Source organism: Abramis brama, assembly GCF_963993115.1.
Source record: "Abramis brama genome assembly, chromosome: 1".
In the NCBI taxonomy this organism is placed as follows: domain Eukaryota; kingdom Metazoa; phylum Chordata; class Actinopteri; order Cypriniformes; family Leuciscidae; genus Abramis; species Abramis brama.
Genome location: NC_139963.1, coordinates 36,566,868 through 36,586,831, shown reverse-complemented (window position 1 = coordinate 36,586,831; position 19,964 = coordinate 36,566,868). Strand labels below are relative to the sequence as shown.

The window sequence follows — 19,964 nt, the reverse complement described above, 5'->3', positions numbered from 1 at the left end:
GTGCTGCTTAATATTTTAGTGGAAACCGTGATACATTATTTTACTTTACACGCCGTGAAAGATTCTTTGATGAATATAAAGCTTGAAAGAACAGAACAGTAGGCCTAATTATTTTAAATATAATTATTTTCTTACATTATAAATGTCTTTACTTTCATTAGCCTTTCTGATTTATTTAATGCATCCTTGCTAAATAAAAGTATTAATTTCTTTATAAATAAATTAAAATGATCAAATGAAAGGCCAACTATTCTTTTCTAAGTTGATATTGGACAGAATGTAAAATTTTTATAGAAACAAAATTGAATTAAACATAAGCATTGCATTTTTAAATTCCCTTGTAATATTGAATATCATGTTCTAAACTAAAGAGATTTATAGTACAAGGTGGGGTCGTTTAAAAAAAAGACACTTCTTTACTCACAACCAATAGGGGGCGCTCTTGTTACAAGGTGTTTGAAGTTCATAATGGTTTTCTTTGGTTGGTGAGAGATTTCCCAGTCATACAAGAGTCAGATGATTTGTTCTGTCTGTACAAACTCTGGCCATCTGCACACTGATTTGTGCCCTTCCAGCAAAGTTTTTGCAGTTGCGATTAGATTACTAACAGTAAAATTCCCGTAGGCTCATATTTTCCAGCTAATGTCAGACTCAGAGATGACATTTTCTCTCACTCCTTTATTCTGGGAAAATCACTTTTGGATGTGTATTTGAAAGCCCATGATTAAAATAAAGGGCAGATTGAAACGTTGTTAAATAGTCTGGCAATGACTGCTGCCCTTATTTACTATTACTAAATATCAGCATTCAATTTTGAAGTGCAATGAAAGGCAGCCTGGAGGAAATGTGAGTATAACACAAGTCATGAGTTTTACCTCACGCAAATAAGCCATGGTGGGGCCAGAAAAGGCACTTTGTGTGCTTAGACATTATCTTCTTCCTTGAGCAGGGGATTTTTCAAGGGTTACATGGGGAATATTTGTTTAGATGCGTCTTACCATAATAGGGCCTCTTTGTTCATAGTCAAACATTAGATCCCTCACAGGAAAGGAAAAGTTCTCAGCAACTCTTATATGACAATAAAGCCTAAAATAGCTGGATACAAAGACGGGTGGCGTTTTGAAAAAGATGCATCTAAGCTTCAAGTTAGAATGGTACTTACTGAGCACAGGCTGGGATAACACTTCCTCTGGCACTTAACTCTTGCATAACTTTTGTTTATTTGTCTCTGTTTGAACTTGCTCCCAAAAGCAGTGTGCAGGAAATGCACAGTGTGGGGACCGTTTGGTTTTTCATATATGGGAAAATGGCAGATTTAAACTTTACACACAACTAAGACATCAGGAAGCTAATAGTAATGCGATGCAGAAACAACAATAAATGACCCCAAATAATCTGCTAACATACAAAGGCTATTGGCCAATATCAGTGGTTCTGAAACAATGGTGACCTAAAAATGAATAAGCAATGCAAAATGCAAATAATGAAATGCATCTATTCTTATGATCGGACATAAGATATTTTAAAAAGGGTGTTGTTGACGTCAAAAGTTGATCAAACTATGGTATTTGGAAGTCACATGCATGGTAGAAGCCTACCTATGACTGATTTTAACTTCTACATACTGTAAAAAAATGTATTTATACAGAAAAAAAAATACTAATGCAACAGTACAAACCTTTTAATTGCTTAACAGTAAATTAACTTACCACATAACAGCTGTAAATTTTACCATTGCAGTAATTTTACTTTAAAATAATGTATGTTTTTGTAAGTACAAACTATGAATTACCATATAAATTTACGATGAAATACAATAAAAGAACATTCTCAGACATTATGATCAGTAATGTACATTTTTTGTTACATTTTATGTTATTTAGTTAATGTTTAAATATTGGATTATTTTTTTGCATCAGATAGTTTGTGTGTGTGACTCTGGCCACGTCTATATATGAGTGTTGGCCATGTTTTAAGGACAAGACTTGAACAAATATGATTGGTATATTAATAATCTATCACTTAATAAAATATAGCCTACAGTTATAAGTTGTAAGATATACAGGCACTAATATGCCTTCCTGTAATACCTAAAACATTTACACTGAATTTTTATGCTGAACTTCAGGCAACCACAGCTGCCTATTTTTTTTTTTTTTAAACAAAAATATAACAGGATATTTGTTACAGTGCATATTGGTGACCCTGGATCACAAAACCAGTCACATGTCGCACGGGTATATTTGTGGCAATAGCCAATAATACATTGCATGGGTCAAAATTATCAAATTTTCTTTTATGCCAAAAATCATTAGGATATAAAGTAAAGATCATGTTCCATGAAGATATTTTGTAAATTTCCTACCGTAAATATATAAAACATTTATTTTTGTGAGTGAATGCAGCACAATTGCGAACATAAATGGACAACTTTAAAGGAGATTTTCTCAATGTTTCGATTTTTTTGCACCCTCAGATTCCAGATTTTCAAATAGTTGTATCTCAGCCAAATATCGTCCTATCCTAGCAAACCACACGTCAATGGAAATCTTATTTATTCAGCTTTCATATGATGTATAAATCTCAATTTCAAAAAAACGACCCATGTGACTGGTTTTGTGGTCCAGGGTCACACTGAGTTATACAATGTGCAGTAAAGAACAAGGCAAAAAGCATAACTCAACATTTTTATTGTATTTATACAGTTCTTATATACAAAACACACATAATGCAGTTAATCTGGAATTTCACACTTTTTACAACCACTGGATACGTAAAACATTAGGGAAGCAGAATATGAAAGTGGAAAAAAAGTACAGTAAAACTCTGAAAGGAGTTTTGAAGTAGACATCATGTTAACAGTGACACTCATGACATCCTAAGTGGGACAAAACACCAGAGCAGCAAATGTAATATCAATACTGTAGTTAAATAACCTTCAGCAGATTAAAATCACAACTGGAAATATTTTCTCTGTTTATTATTCTCCAAATATAATTTATATCAAATTAAGAACACGCCATTAGCTTATCTTGATTACGAGTTTAATAGCCTTTGTACTTGTGTTTCTTTTCCGCTATTTAACTTTTAAACTCTCCCAATGGATTTATGGTCTTAAAAGAGGAAACAACGATGAACCTTGAATTAAAGAATCTATTCCGCTTCTTTATGTGCACAAGAGCCAGAGATCTTCCAGTAAATGCACATGTTTTGCTCCCACTGGGAAGAGCTGTCAGGGACAAAGGTTCAGGGTGTGTCCAATTTCTCAAATCAAATCCCTTCCTGCCAACGTTCAGTAAGCCAACATGGCACTGCGGTGATTACAAGGAAGGACAGAATTTAAATGCCTTTAGGGCACAGAGAAACATTGTCATTGTTGCTTTGTAATAGAAATGAGCCACAGTGTTCACTGCAGTACATAAGACAGAAAGCATTCAAGAAAAGAGTTTGATGCTCTTTTTGAAACTCTTTTTGATAACATATCTCAAGCTGTCTCTCAACACAAAACAACAGCAAAACAAAATTCTGACAAGCAGACACCTGCTCTGAAATCGAAACCGCTCGCCCTCCGAGGAAACTGTGAGTCAGCAACTACCTCTGATGACAAAAACAGATGTCTGGAAAACAGATCAAATTGTGCCACCACCAACAACAAACGCTCCTCAGCATTAGCAGAAGTCTCAGGGAAGTCGCTTCACACCCTGTTCATGGAGTAGTTCAAAAGAATAGACCGCAACATGGGTGCAACAAATTGGGGGCTCGTCCGGGGTCGCAACCTGGGACTCTTGCAGCCACATCAGCTAAAACCAAAAGCACACAGCTGTTCACAGCTGCCATTCAACAAGACCTGGAGAATAAAGCTCAGTCCCTGGCTGAAATCAAGGAACAACTAAGATCTGATGGTATAACTGAACAGCATCAGGTAACTTGACTCCCTCTATAATTCTCCTTGTAGAGTCATGAACTACACAGGTTATATACATTTACACAGAGGCTTAACATCATATGAATACTCATAAAGTACATATGCTGTGCAATAATGACATTTAAAGAATACCATTAATGCATTATTCATCTTAAGTTAGTGGTGTTAGGCATAACCAGTGATTTGACCCTACTCTAAATCTCAAAGCTTGTAGCTTACCGGGAAGAGACAAACAAAAGCAGACACAGTTAACATGTACAAAAGCCGCTATTCACTCTATGTACAAAAACCCTGCTTAGTTGTTAATGAGAACTTTGCATGTCATCTATAAACTCACAAGTATAGATAAAGCAAAATGTGATTTAAATGTTAGATTATATCAAAAATAAACCTGTCAAATGACATGAAATTAACTACTTGTACCAAGCAGGATGTTCAGTGCAGGTTTGCCATTTATTTTTAGGATGTTATTTGGGAGTTGAGCCAGTATAAAGTTATTGTGCATTGTTTGAGTTTATCCTTAAGAAAGGAGGTGAAGATACTCTAAAATACTCAAATGTTCTTGGCTTTTCCACCATCTAAGGTGTCTTCAAACTTCCTGTTTCACAGGAAGAAATTAAAACGAGTGATGACAGAGAGATTCATTCCATTTTTTTGTATGAATGTCATGTCTCTCATATAAAGCTCTGCATAATGGAGTGCTTGATCAGCTTTTGCACCATGACTTTTTTCCTGCGCCAGAAGTCCAGATGGCATTTCCTCCTGCGATAGGATGGAAATTGGACTCAAACAATGGGAAAAACAGATCAAACAACTGTAAATGTCACTGCAACATTATGTCCTTAAGGTTCTCCTGAAGAATTGTATCTTTGACGGCATGAAAGACAAAGCGAATGTTCTCGGTGTCAATGGCAGTGGTGAAGTGGTGGAAAAGTGGCTTGCTGCGGTTGCGGCGTTTGCGGTTGAAGCACTGCACTAGATAGGCCTGCACGTCCTCCAGTCGGTGAGGGTCTCCCCGGAAGTCAGAAAAGTGCTTGCAAATGCTGACTTTGCGTACCTTCTCCACCAGAAGGTCCATCTTGTTGAGGAAGAGGATTATGGACACATTGGAAAAGAGCTTGTTGTTGACTATGGTCTCAAAGATGTTCATGGACTCCACCAGGCGGTTAGTGCGCCGGTCTTCCATCAGCACCTGGTCATACTCGCTGGAGGACACCATGAAGAGGATGGAGGTGATGCCATCAAAGCACTGAAACCATTTCTGTCTCTGAGAGCGCTGGCCACCCACATCTACCATCTTGAAAGGGATCTTCTTAATGATAAAATCATGCTCCACAATTCCCTTGGTGGCCTTCCTGGCCAATAGGATGTCCTGTCGGCTTGGTAGATAATTCTGTAAGAACAGGTTGAGTAAATAAAGTCAATAATAATTTTTATTAAGAAGAATTATTATTGACACAGGTCTATTAGAGTTTCACATTCTACCAGGATCTTCTTTTCTCACTTATGCAACTTAAAACAGAAAAACTATACTTTTTGCAAACTTAACCATTCAGATTTTTGTGAAATCTATGTGTTAAAATAAAAATACAAATACAAATAAATCAAAAGCAAAAATAAGAGTGGTTTCCAGGCAATCTTTTGTCACAAATACACAATCCTCAATGAAAAATTATCTTTGAAGCAGTTTTCAAAAGGCCACAAAGGAGAGACATTGGTAACCGCATCCCACCCAAACTATAACATGTATCTGTTTTGTCTTTGGCCTTGGTTTCCATGCTCACACAAAATACTTCCAGGCCTTTTTTTTTTATCACTCATCGGAGACACACTATGTGTTCTTGGCAACCTTGGCCAATATCAATCTCAAAGAGACCATTTTACTTTCATTTTCATTTTCAGTATCTCCAGTCTTCAATGCCCCTACCTCTGCTGGGAAACATTGCATAAAAAACACTATTCTGACTGACTATCTTTGTTTATATTGCATGGTCATATACCATGAAGAACTGGCACTATTTAACAATGCTGCGTTATCATGACTCACCAGTTGGCCAATCCGATCCAAGTTGTCCAGGAAATATTTCACTGATTCACTCTGTAAAAAAAGACCACAAAAAGAGAAGTGTTTCACTCTGTACACAGAACAACAGCATTTCAGCTTATCCTCATTTATACAAAGTAAAAAGCTAAATAAAATAATTACATAAATTACATCAGTCCAGCATCAACTAATACAGTCACTATAATTAATTAAAGGATTCATACCTCGAGGTACCATTCAAAAAATTGAGGCCGGTAATACTTTTTTTTTTTTTTGCAAGAAATGAATACTTTTATTCAGCAATTTTTTTTTTTAAATGCCGGAGGAGCTCCGGAAAGATAAAATAACAAGTGACAACAGTAGAAGTCGAGAGAGGACCATTTACGGTAATGCTTTATTGTCTTTATAAGTGACAGTCGGCCGTGGGGTTGTTGCCGCTTACTTTTGTTTAGTTTTTCCTTATATTGTGATTAAAGTTCACATTTATCGTTTGGCTCCTTAACCTGAACATGAACTGTGTTGCATACAACAGCATAAAAGACTCTTTCAAAAACATTTAAAAAATCTTACAGAAGAAGATTTTCTACTTCTACACAAGCAGGACAATAAAAGTTGATATAAAACACATTTTGAGTTCGTATTCTCTTATTCTCTTATTTTTTTTTTTTTTTACCATTTTATTAAAACAAATAGGGCGACACGATCCCAAAAGCAGTTCTAATTCAGGAATGGAAAGTCTAAAAGTAACAGGATGTTCCTATCTTTGTCTGAGAACTATTCGGGACGCTCACACCACACAGTGCCCGTCAGCAGAATTTCAGTTACCTCTAAAACGTAGCTTTTACACATAATGCCTATAATCTCCTGTTACTTCATTAAGTGCTGTAGGGAGATGAATAATCATTCTCAAGTATTGCTCCCTTGGAACAACATTTGGTTAAGTGCACATTTACACATTTTACAGTCGTGACTGCATTACATTAAGGGCGGTTTACATTACAGAACGTTGGCTGTAATAAATGGATCCTATTATTTCCTAATATTACAAATGAACAGGCACAAGAACGACTGGAGGCTTTTTATCTTGAACTCAGCTCAGACTTTCACTCCTATACTACAGGAGAATCAGGCCAGAGGTCAGAGCCCAATCCATAAATAAAGCTGACTGATGAGATGTCTGAAGCTCAGGGTGATCTGAGTCAGTACAGGATTTTTCACACCGGTCTCTTCTTCCAAGAATCAATTATATCTGCTGACTTTATAAGCCACAATCTACTGATAACTGCATTTATTGCCCAATATCTGGAGACTTTTCTCGGAAAAAAAACCTGTTCTGTCTTAATGGAATGGACTCCCTAGAATGAAGAAATAGATAGATGAACTAAATTGCTGTGTTGAGCATTATTTCCTGACAAAGTTGTTTTCACGCAGGCTTTTGGATGGCAGACACTGCGGCCTTGGCGTTTCAGTGAACATTGTCTGGAAAAGCAAATTGTGTCCTCTAGTTTGTGTGTGTCTCACAAAGGCCCCTAGCCTGGCCCATGTTCCCAACAGGAAACAGCTGTGTGTGAAAACAGGGGATTAGTAGAACAGCGCTGGCCCTCTATAACAGACTGAAGCCCAACACCCAAACCCTGCACGCACACACACGTTAGGTTTCCATGTTTTATGGGGATTTCCATAGATATAATGATTTTTATACTGTACAAACTGTATATTCTATCCCCCAAGACTAACCCTACCCATCACAGAAAATGTTCTGCATTTTTACATTTAAAAAAAAAACATAATTTAATATGATTTATAAGCTGTTTTCGGATATTGCCATCTTTGTGGGGACATTTTGTCCCCATAACGTTGGATATACCTGAACCACACACACAAATACACGGCACACTATTATCAGGGCTTACTGTAACACAGGAGGGAAATCACGTAGATATCTGATAGCAGCACCTGTGGCATTTATCAGTCTCTGATCTTTCCTTAGAATACGCACACACAATAAAAAATCCTCTACTGCACTAAAAAAGTATAGGCTATGTATATATCTAAATATATTATTTTAGATGGGCAATGTATAAAATATTTTTTTATTTATATATTTTAAATATTGTTACTAAATTGCTAAGCAATTTTTAAAAAAAAAAAAAAAAAAGTCCAAAAGCAGTCTGAAATGAAAACTAAATACAATAATTTTTGTTATCTGAAATAATTGAAACAACATGATTGAAATAAGGGAACTAAAATATAGTCGTGACTCCAAAACTAAAATTAAACTGACACAGAATCCATTTAATTTTAGATACACAGGATATTTTAACATTTTAAACCTTTACAACCTATCTGAAAATCAACCTTGTTATCAATAACACAAGACTGCACTAAAAACAGTGTTAAACACTGTTAAATGACATTAGCTAATGCATTCATCTCGGCTGCCTAAAAATAATAAATATAAAATAAATACTGTGAAAAACAGTCAGAATGAAAACTAACAAAACTAAATTACTTTTCTATAATAATCGTAATGTAATGTTATTGACAAAACTTTGAAAGTACCATTATATAAATGTATATAAATGTTATTGATAAATCCCTCCCTGTGCGGTGTAGTCAGAAGCTGCAGCAGAGCAGAGCTAAAGCACAGGGCTGTCGATTGACCCTTATGTGAGCTCTCTGATTGGTTCCTGCTCTGCACAATAGTATATGCTGCAGGTCATTGGCCAATAAAGCTTGAGGTCTCCCCCCTCCCTCGATCTGAGCTCAACGCACACATGACGGCCTGTTGAGAGTGTGGGAAAGATCTACGCTGAGGCCTTGCAGGCCACAGCCACTACTTTAGCACAATGTAGGAAAGTGTGCCCATGGGTATTTGTGCAGTGAGTAAGGGGAAGCATGATTGAGCACGGCCATGTTCAGAGGTCTTAACCCCTCCCTTCCCAGTGGTGATCTCAGTCGCTACAATTCTGCCCCAGTCTTCTTCAAATAAACAGCAGATCTGCAGAAATGAGATCCAATTAAAGGCATCCCTCATGACCCTAAACTCAAATACAGACCCCTAATCGCAAAGAAACTAAGGGAAATGCCTTGAAGGAAAACATCTTTGAAAATTTTGAGAGGAACATGACATAAAACTAGCCCTGATAAATCTTTATTTAGTCTCTGTTTCAATCAAATGGCATGAGAGTCGTCTTGGGATAGAGCTTATGTGAACAAAGCAGAGCGAAAGGGATGAATGCTTTCCTAGAGCCTCAGCGAGTTCTTTTCACCTCTCACTTTGTTATATCTGACAGAAAAACCTTCCTAGGCAGTGAGTGGCGATCCTGTTAAAGTGATGTTTAACTGCCAGATCCAGCAGCTGTGCTTTGTTGGTGGATAAGGATAACCGTTCCACAGTGACTGCGAACAGACATATCACCAAATGTTTTCATTTTTCTCTCTGTAGGAAACGTATTGTGCCTAGAAAAGTGAAATACAGCTGTGTGTTCCTATTTTTCGCAAGAGAGATTGTTTGGCTGGCTGAAAGGAATAGATTATAATTAGGGATGGGGCCGATCCGATCCAGTATCGGTATCGGGGCCGATACCAGCGTAATTCACGTATCGGATTTTCCCGATCCAACCTGCGGAGATATCCGATATCCATGAGTCATGTCTGCGCTTTAACGTTGTCTGCTGAAATGACTCCAAAAGTGATTCCCGCCGGCGAGTCTGCTAGCTGGCTGCAAACTGCGGAATGGATTTCCTAAACAGATGCGCGGCTCAATGAGACACTGAGTTATGAGACACGCCCCCGCTCAGGAAATCCATTTCGCAGTTTGCGGCTAGCCAACAACGTCCTCTGTGTGGAAAAATACTTCACACTGGAAACACCGCAGAGCAAGACAGCAAAATGCAATGTTTGCGAAGCCGTAATTCAGAGCTCTTTGAAGCTCCCTCGCATCGTACAACACAACGAACGCAATCAAACATTTAAAAAAGCACCACGTTACTGTGCGTTCACACCAAACGCGAATAGCGCGTCAAGTTCGCGTCTACCGCGTCTAGTTGGACGCTTGAATATTTTGAATCCATTTGCGCGTCCAGAGCGAAATTGACGCGCGTTTGAGGTGAAATCCGCTTGTCTGTTTGCAAGATGCTGATGTTGATCGAGCATTCATCGAGACGAGTTACCATGTGTGTTAAGATGTTTACACTTGCACTTTTCTTATATTTCAAGACTCAAGTATTTGACATTTTGGGAATGTAATAAATATTGACATGACAATCAATTTGAAACCTGTACAGTTGCATATTTGTTTTCAGAATGGGATTTTTCCTGTTAACAGGATTTCCTGTTTTTTTTACTTCCTTTTCTGACCTTATACTTACCTCAAGTTGCCTTTTGGGACATACATGCATACATACGTACATATCATACTTGCCTGTTGAGAGAAGTTTATTTCAGCATCATATAAAATAAACAATATTAAAGCAAGAAACACAGCTCTGGTATCGGAATAGTATCGGTATCGGCCGATATCCAAATTCTGGTATCGGGATCGGATCGGAAGTGAAAAAATGTGGATCGGTGCATCCCTAATTATAATAACAGTTTTACAATAATTGCTCGTCCTCATGTCATTCCAAACCTGTATGGCTTTCTATTTTTACATTGAAAACAAAGAAATTTGGAAGAATGAATGGTTCCAAATGGAAAAAATGAATGCTAACGCAAATGAGATTTCAGCATTTAAAAAGATTTTCAGCAAATTATGATTCAATTTCACTCTGTTCATCCCAAAATTTAACATGTATGGCTTCAGAGGACTTTCAATACAAAATATTATCATTTTGGGAGCTTGAAAACCCGTGTCCACTTTCATTCTACTGTTTGGAAAAGAGGAGCTTAGTCATTCTGCAAAATATCTCCTCCATGGAAGAAAGAAAGAGTAAATGATGATGGAAATGTCAAAAATGTCAGGTAACACTTTACAATAAGGTACCATTAGTTAACATTATTTAACAAAGGGAAAAATATTTCTAAAGCATTTATGAATCTTAGTTAATGTTAATTTTAACATTTACTTAGGGAAGCTTGTAAGAATAAAAACTAAAAAAGGTAATTGCGACTTTTTATCTCACAATTATGACCTTTTTTCTCTCAGAATTGTGAGATATAAACTAGCAATTGCGAGTTATAAAGTCAGAATTGTGAGATATAAACTCACATTTCTGAGAAAAAAGTCATTTTTCCCCCCCTCAGAATTGGACTTTATAACTCGTTAATAAAAAAAGTTAGAATTGTGAGAACTCTTAATTCTGACTTTATATTACGCAATTCTGACTTTATAACCCGCAATTGCCAGTTTATATCACACAGTTGCAAGGAAAAAAGTCGGAATTGTGAGATGAAAAAAAATCGCAATTACCTTCAGTGGCAAAAACAAGCTTCCATATTTATTAATGCATTATTAAAATCAAAAGTTGTATCTGTTAATATTACTGGTTACACTTTATTTCGATGGTCCACTCCACTTTAGATAGAACTATAAGTAACTGCAACTACATGTCAACCAACTCTCATTAGAGTATTAGGTTAGGGTTCAGGTTAGTAGAATAAGTTGACATGTAGTTGCAAAGTAACTTAGTTAGTAGAATGCCTGTTGTGGAGCATCAAAATAAAGATTTAGTAGATATTAAGCTGACAGTCTACTAATACTCTAATGACTGGTAGTTGCAAAATGTCTAAAGTGCACTATCAAAATAAAGTGTTACCATATTACTTAATGGACCTGAGCTTACATTAACTAAAAATGAAGTTATATTTCAAATAACATTAACAAAGAATAATAAATGCAGTAACGAATGTATTGCCCATTGTTAGTTAATGTTGGTGAATGCATTAACTAACGGTAACTAATGAGACCTTATTGTAAAGTGTTACCGAATATCAAGACCATAGCAAAGATTAATTTCTATTCATTTCAGGCAGAAAAAAAATCCCTCTTCTGTAGTGACGATGTCTGCCCTCGCCTCCGTAAATATCAGACTATGTAAATAATCCTCACACAAAACAAACAGAGTTTGATTTCCCGGTCCTTGGAGTGGGATTGCCTGTTTGGTTTGGATGCGAGAAGAGAACTCATATTAATCCCCCACATGGAGCTCCTTCACCTCCAGAACTTCACAGAACCTCGGGCTGCTCCCACACTGTTGATCTAGCTGTAACCGTACACCTTGCCTTTTATCTTTGCGGATAGACTCGTATTAAGATTTTTGAGTTTGGAGGAGACCAGAAGAAGGAAAATGGATGAGTGTCAGGGAACTCTGAAAATAATTCGAAGACTTGCATTATGCCAGAGGTATGTTAGCAATAACATGAGCTGTGCTCCTAGAAACAAAAGACTATGTACACTACCGTTCAAAAGTTCAGGGTTAGTAAGAAAGTAATGACTTTATTCAACAAGGATGCATTAAACTGATCAAAAGTGACAGTATAATAAAACATTTATAATGTTACAAAAGATTTCTATTTCAAATAAATGCTGATCTTTTGAACTTTCTATTCATCAAAGAATCCTGAAATAAAGTGTATCACAGTTTCAGCAAAAAATATTAAGCAGCACAACTGTTTTCAACATTGATATTAAGAAATGTTTCTTGAGCATTAAATCAGCATATTAGAATGATTTATGAATGATCATGTGACACTGAAGACTTGAGTAATACATTTTAAATACATTTTAAAATGTAATAGTTATTTTAAATTGTAATAATATTTCACAATATTACAGTTTTTACTGTATTTTTGAGCAAATAAATGCAACCTTGGTGAGGATAAGGGACTTCAGTTCTTTCGATAAAACAATCAACCCGAATCTTTTAAACTGTATTGTATATTAACCACAATAAAAATTAAGCAATTAATCATGATTGACAGCACTATATATATATATCTTTATGTGACACATTGCTGCTCGCTCAATACAGAAAACGGCCAAAATTATCAAACACATGGGCAGACAACCTGAGAAATCTTTCCACAGGTTTCTGACATCTCACATTAGTGGCAGTGGATGGCAACAGATACCATGACAGAAATGTCACTTCCAAGCAGAAGATCTGCACACCCTGTCAATCTAATGCATTGCTCTGGTTCAAAGCAGTAATAGAAGAACAGGAGACGCCTGTCCTGTTGAATCACAAGATAATGTGGTGTAAGCTAGGGCCACAGCTAAAAACTGTTGATTAATCTACCAATTACATCTTTGATTTAAAAATAAAAATAAAATTATTTTCATAATAATACCGAAAAAGCATGTTATTCCATATCCTGCTCAATGTTGTCCTCCAAGTAATGTGCAAATCACTGGGTATTCTACATACTGTTATTGTCCTTTAAAATATAAATATTACTATATAAATCACAGATAGTTTTTCACAAAATCAAAAATAGCAGTGCTATTACTGACATTTATTGTGCTTATACTGTAAATGTCAAGAATTATTTACTACAATGCCACTAGTCACTGTTCTTATAAAAAATATAATTACACGATTTTATGATTATAAATAGATTTATTTTAAACATTACATTTAATGTCACACAACCAATTTTAATCAAAAGGACAAAATTATTGCTTCATACTTAATTTACAACATTTACAGAGAACATAAATTAAGTTATGCACTGGAGAAAAAAAAAAGTGTTTAATATAAAGTGCTTATGCTTTGAACGACATTGGTCATGTTTTTCTGCTATTTTTTTTTCTCCATAGAAATGTGGTTTTCACAACTGTAAAGTGACGTCAATGGGGACAAGTCTCAAGCATCCAACTATTCAATAGAGAACATTTATTATGGATTTGTATTGATTTTATCGGTTAGTTGTTGCAGCTCTAGTGTCATCATTTCCTCAGCTCAATTTAAGTGAACTGTGGCTGTGACCTCAGCAGCAGACACAGTCTGTCAAGTCCCCTGTAATGTGAGAATGTGTAAAAAGCGTGAGACTAAGAGCCGTGCCGCTGCGTTTGTTCCTCCTTCGGCACTCTATGGCTCTGTGGGCATTTCCCACTTTTCTCTCCTGTGTCTCACCTCAATCAGTTCAGCTCCTATCTTATCCATTCGCCTAATGGCGGCCCCTCAGGGAGACTGACCCTAGACAGGCCTGGAAACAAACCACTGACGGGTGGAATAAAAACAGTGAGGGAGATAAAATAGTCAAGAAAAACAGTGTGGGTGTATGATGTTTTCAACAACAGCCAAACATCCAAGGACACGGCTGCCTGTAAAGTCCGTTTTTCCTCTTCCAGTACTGAGCTCCCCTCGGGTCTGTTTTCAAAAAGAACAGCCCACTCGCCATCTGTTTCACAGGGGCTCAAAACTTAATATCTATTGCTAATCCTCACACTTTTCTCATGGACATGAAAGTGGTTTTAAATTGTGTCCTGAGCTTTACTGAACATGCAGATGGAGCAATATGAATTTGTTCAATGTCTCTCTGAGCACATCATTCCCAGAGGACCTTTCAGAAAGCAATTGTGATTTTGGAATTTAAAGGGTTTTTTTGCGCGCGTGTGTGTGTGTGTATAATGCACACCCCAGTTCAAAAGTTTGGGGTTGGTACGATTTTATTAATGTTTGCTCACTAAGGCTGCATTTATTGAATAAAAATACTGATAGTAATATTGTATCTGCTAAATATCTGTAAATATCTGTTTTCTAATACATTTTAAAATGTAATTTATTCCTGTCGTGGTAATGCTGAATTTTTAGCATCAGTCTTCAGTGTCACATGATCCTTCAGAAATCATTCTAATATGCCGATTTGATGCTCAAAAAAACATTTCTTTTTTCCCCAAAACAGGGGAGCTTCGATAAGGCCCCATAAAAGTAACAAAAAAGTGACCCACATGACTATTTTTGAAGTTTTTGAAGTCATACAATAGCATTGTGTGAGAAACAGATCAACAATTATGTTGTTATTCACTGATAATCTTATAAACTAATAACCGTTGTGAACGAATCCCTTAGACAATGAGATGAACTTGAAAAACAATTTATGAACAAACCATTCAGACTGACAAACAAATAATTTGATTCATTGAAAAGATTAGACGCAAAAAGATGTCCTTTTACAGATTGAAATGTCCAGTCTTACCTCAAATCTACAGTACATACAGTAACTCAAAAAGTTTCCTTTAGCGTTCCACAGAACAAAGAAAGTCGTTTAATGTTATGAGTAAATGATGACAGAATTTTAATTTTGTTGGGTAAAATATCCCCTTAAAAGCCTCTTTGACATAACCAAATAATTATTATAATAAAAAATGTACATTTTTGTTACTATCCTGATTTATTTGATTTGGACAAAAAAGACTGAGCTTTTGAATAAAAGTAAATAAGTAAATAAAAAATAATTCCAAAAAAGGAATCATCGTGGAAAGATTTATCAGGAATTATCACAGCATGATATTTCAGACTTATGAATGGGAGTTTAGACTAGAAACCACCTGCAGACACACACATGCGCAACCCTTTCATTCCATTATAAGGAGTGAAATAACCTTGATAGGCCACTTAGGTGTATAATCTCCAGCCTAGGAATGTCAAGGCAATGGAAGTGTTTGTCATGGTCATATCAAACCTCAGCAATGCTTGTGGAGTACTTTGACTAAGTTGTACTATAATGGCCTAGATAGGGCAGACAGACAGATAGGACACTGGAGGAGCAGGCCAAAATGAGCGTGCATTTATCGCTCCTGACAGTCTGTCTACAGATAGCACATGACAGATGACAGGGCAGTCGAAGAAATATGGCTGAATGCACCAGTGACACCTCTCAGAGTCAAAAGCCTTTCTGCGCTGTCACTTCTATTATGCCTCTTGAGAAATGAGGGGTTATAGTGATGTTGCGAGGACATGAAGGAAAAAGGAAAAGAAAAGAGGGAAGAAAGGGGATGTAGGAATGATAGGAATCTGGGAACACTGATTTCAGTGCTGTTTGAGATGTTGGATTGCCTAAATTAACTGTATGTGTCTCTGTGTTTCTTATTTTTAAGTCATTTTAGATGAGAGGGGCAAATTAAAAAATGTTTAGCAGCACAAACAGTGATCTCGGTCCCCTGAGAACTATAGTTCACCTAGGGACATTTTCCTGGTTGCATTCACGCCGCCTTTAGGAACTCTGAAGTGACATAAAGGGTCCGATGTACTTCAGGTGAAATCGAAGAGCGAACTAATGTGACGTCATTTTGAACAAAATCAGGCCAAAACTGGGCGTTCGAAACAGCTTGCCAATGCTACATTTATGGATAGTTTGCTACGGCTGGTAAACACTTTTGTACTACCACTGGTCTGTGGCGATTACGCAATAGGTAGATATGTGCAGAACGCCTTCTTTGACGTGGAAATCTTTTCCGGTTAATTTCTCCTGTTCAGTCCGTTGAGGTCAGATATCCGCAAGTGAAAACATGAACACATTGGAGAGCTGCTTTATAATAGAAAAAGTTCTGATGAAACAAGTCACTGACACTGTTTGCTTGATTTTAAGCAATCCATTGTATAAAGTGCTATAAATAAACGTGACGGAACTTTACTAGAGTGCCGAATTGCAGAGCTCATGCAAACATATCCACGATGCTTTTCTTATGCTTTATTAAAAAAAAAAAAAAAAATGTTGTTGTGTGTTTATTTTGTTATTGAGAGGAAAGCGCACAGCACCTATTTACAAATTCATCTAATCATAGCTCTCAGCAGTGTGGGTGGCGTCTGGATGTTCGGTAACAGCGTATCGCTGCTCATGTCTTTTGAACTTCGTTTTACCCACTAAGCGAAGAACGAAAAAGTACGTTGCCGTGAGTATATCGGGGCCTAAAGCCGGCCAACAGCGACATCATTTAAGCGCGGCATTCAATAATGCAACAACTGGAGCTGAGCTGTGTTTGTGTGGTGTGTCGTGGGTTTCGTGATGACGGAGATGGAATGTAGACGTATAAGTTATGCGAAAAAAGGAGGGCTAAGAGACGAAATCTCCTACGACAACTTGCAGTGCTAAACATCATCAAGGTTGAGAAAAGAACACAACGTCGCAGACAAATGCGGCAAGTAAATGCCGTTAACATTATCTTTATATATATTTATGTGCTAAATGTTAGTTTGCGGAGCAAGTATATGCAAGCTGTGTGTTTACACGATGGATTTTTAAAAATGGGGCTTGCAGGTGTTTCGTATGGCATGCGTCCCAGACAGCAACAATGTGTCAGCTCAGATCAGGCCCACATCCGGTACGCATGGAATCCACATGTACCAGATTTGGCCCGGATCTGGGCCGACACTATGTTGCCGTCTGGGGTTCGGCCAATAAATGTACACTTCACTTCGTCACTGGTAGTTCCTATTGTGCTGGGTTAGACTACTCTGAAGTAGGAACTAATAACTTAATAAGTTCCTATAACTAAAATCCTTCCTAGTTCCTGCGGTGCAAACATGCCAAAAAGCGGCAATAGTTGTACTTAATAAATGTACTTCCACCAATAGTTATAGGAACTATGAAAACCCCTAAAGTGAAGCCATTTCATCTTAGATGCAGAGGAGATTATGGGCCTGAAAATAAAAGTCTGATTGGGTGAATGTATCAAAATGTACAAAATGTATCAAGAACACATTTCATAACAAAAAAAAAGTGATGTAAATAAAAAATAATACAACTATAAATAATAAAACAATATTACAGGAATGAGAATGAGAATTTTTACATTGTCACAATGCAAAAAAAAAGGATTAATTTCCTTTATGCAAAATATAATTAATTACTTTTCCCTTTGGTTTGAGGGTGAAATAGTACCCACACGTTTCATTTGTAAGATTCCTTCTGCAAGAAAATACAATTCTGTTTGTCTCAGAAGAACAGAAGTGAGATGCATCAAAGATGCATTGTTGTAAATTTCCACCAAAAATCCAGTATGTTACATAACAGATATCCAAATACAGTTAAATATATATGTCTATTTTCATCTCATTTCCGGATGCCCTAAACGGAGGGGAAGTATTATAATTGCTTTAAAGCTATTTGTATAGATTAGCTATGTGAAACAATTCAGTGGATGAACACAAACAATTGAGGTTTGTAAGTAGCAATAATGTAATGCAGCCATTAGTAGCAAAGCTATTTATCTAATGTCTACATCTCCCTCATTATGTGCTTTTTCTTGCTCTCTGTAAATAAATAAAAAAAAAACTGAGGAATTAATAAAATGTTTTCTGGAAATGATCTCAGCAAATCTCTTGGCCAAAACCCACAAAACATCTGGTCAGTATGCCTTCATCAATCTTGCCACTAGCGATTAACTGCAGTAATTAACCGTAACCCTCTCTGAACCATGAATGACATTGTGTCTGCGTTTCATCCACGTATTCATACATTTCAAACCAGACTCTGCTATGAATGTCCCAGTACAGTGTCTATATCCCAGCTGTGTGAATAAGTCTGGCTGTGTTCCGGGGTGGAGAGTGTTACCCGTTGACCGGGAGTCAGCTGAGCAACAATAAGGCATTATTTACCCTGGCCACAGCCAAAGGAGTGGTGGGACTCAGCGAGAAAACTTCTCCCACAGCTCAGCACTTATATTATTGCTTATTGCACACACTCTTAGGTGGATTTGCTTTAATTACAGAGTGTGTAAAAACCAGGCAACTATTGACTAAGCATACTCGGCTCCAGCGGCCACAAACGCTCAGCAGTAATCGTAGCCACATCCGCTGGGGGAGAAGCCAGATTGATTCAACAAGAAGAGAGGATTGACAAAAGCACAAAGTCTCGAGAGGTGCCGAAACAAATTGAGATGTCACAAGCCAAAAATGGAAGATATCCATGAAACATACAACTGTACTGATTCAAAAGGATTTAAAGGGATAGTTCACCCAAAAATGAAAATGCTGTCCTCATTTACTCTCCCTCATGTTGTTCCAAACCTGTATGACTTTCCTTCTTCTGCTGAACACAAAAGAAGATATTTTGAAGAAAGTCGGTAACCAAATGACTGATGGACCCCATTGACTTCCATAGTAGGAAAAAAAACACTATGGAAGTCAATGGGGACCAGCAACTGTTTAATTACCAACCTTCTTTAAAATATCTTCTTTTGTGTTCAGCAGAAGAAGGAAAGTCATACAGGTTTGGAACAACATGAGGGAGAGTAAATGAGGACAGCATTTTCATTTTTGGGTGAGCTATCCCTTTAAAGGAATAGTATATGAAAATTATGTCATCATTTACTGCTGAATGGTCCTTCCAAACTAATTTTTGCCAAGGACACACAAGCATCCAAGGGGACCCCTTCCTAAAGTATAACAGCAACTTTTATGTATAAAATCCTATTTAGAATGTGTGAAAAAAATTATTCAAATTTCATTGGGAAAATATTTTCTTTGTATAATGCTGACAGTGAACTTTTTTATACTCATTATTAAGGCTTGTTCACACCAAGACAAATTTTCGGTGCAAAAAACAAATTCGGTGTGTTAAACTTTTTACTTTGAACGAACAGCCGTTAATGTCTGTTCAGGCCGACATGAACATTTGCATGCCATCAATGCAATGGATTTATTCATGGAGAAGTGTTCTAATTTCTTTTCTATCACACTGTAAATAAAACTGGCCAACCAGTAAGATTTGCGCTTTTGGTCACATGCCTTGAGCTGCAGCTGTTACATAAAACTACAACTTGATGGCACTAACAAACATTATTTTCAGCGACAAATAGCGACAGACCTAGCTAGCTTTATAGACCTGAAAAAAAAGTAGTTTTACAGAGAATATTGCCTCCATAGGAAGCAAAGAAAACGTTAATAATTAAATGTATGTAATTGTCAATATTATCAAAATGGGCACATGGGCAAATGTATTGTGTTAAACATTTTAATTGCTGTCTATATTTAATACATTAAATATGAAAGTACTAAAAATGCATTTTGTAAAATAAATAAAAAATCACAATTCAATTCAATAATA

The 19,964-nt window shown here is 36.7% G+C and overlaps 1 protein-coding gene across 1 annotated transcript in view; it reads right to left on the bottom strand.

The window, feature by feature from the left end:
• Window positions 1-2,670: 2,670 nt before the first annotated feature.
• gna12a (guanine nucleotide binding protein (G protein) alpha 12a) overlaps window positions 2,671-19,964 on the bottom strand; it is a 34,138-nt gene continuing 16,844 nt past the window's right edge. Inside the window, exons 3-4 of the mRNA XM_084124962.1 lie at window positions 5,973-6,023; window positions 2,671-5,318 (exon numbers count right to left, since the gene is read on the bottom strand). Of these exons, the coding sequence (XP_083981088.1) occupies window positions 4,749-5,318; window positions 5,973-6,023 (621 nt within the window). The 3' untranslated portion in view covers window positions 2,671-4,748. The remainder of the gene's footprint in view (window positions 5,319-5,972; window positions 6,024-19,964) is intronic.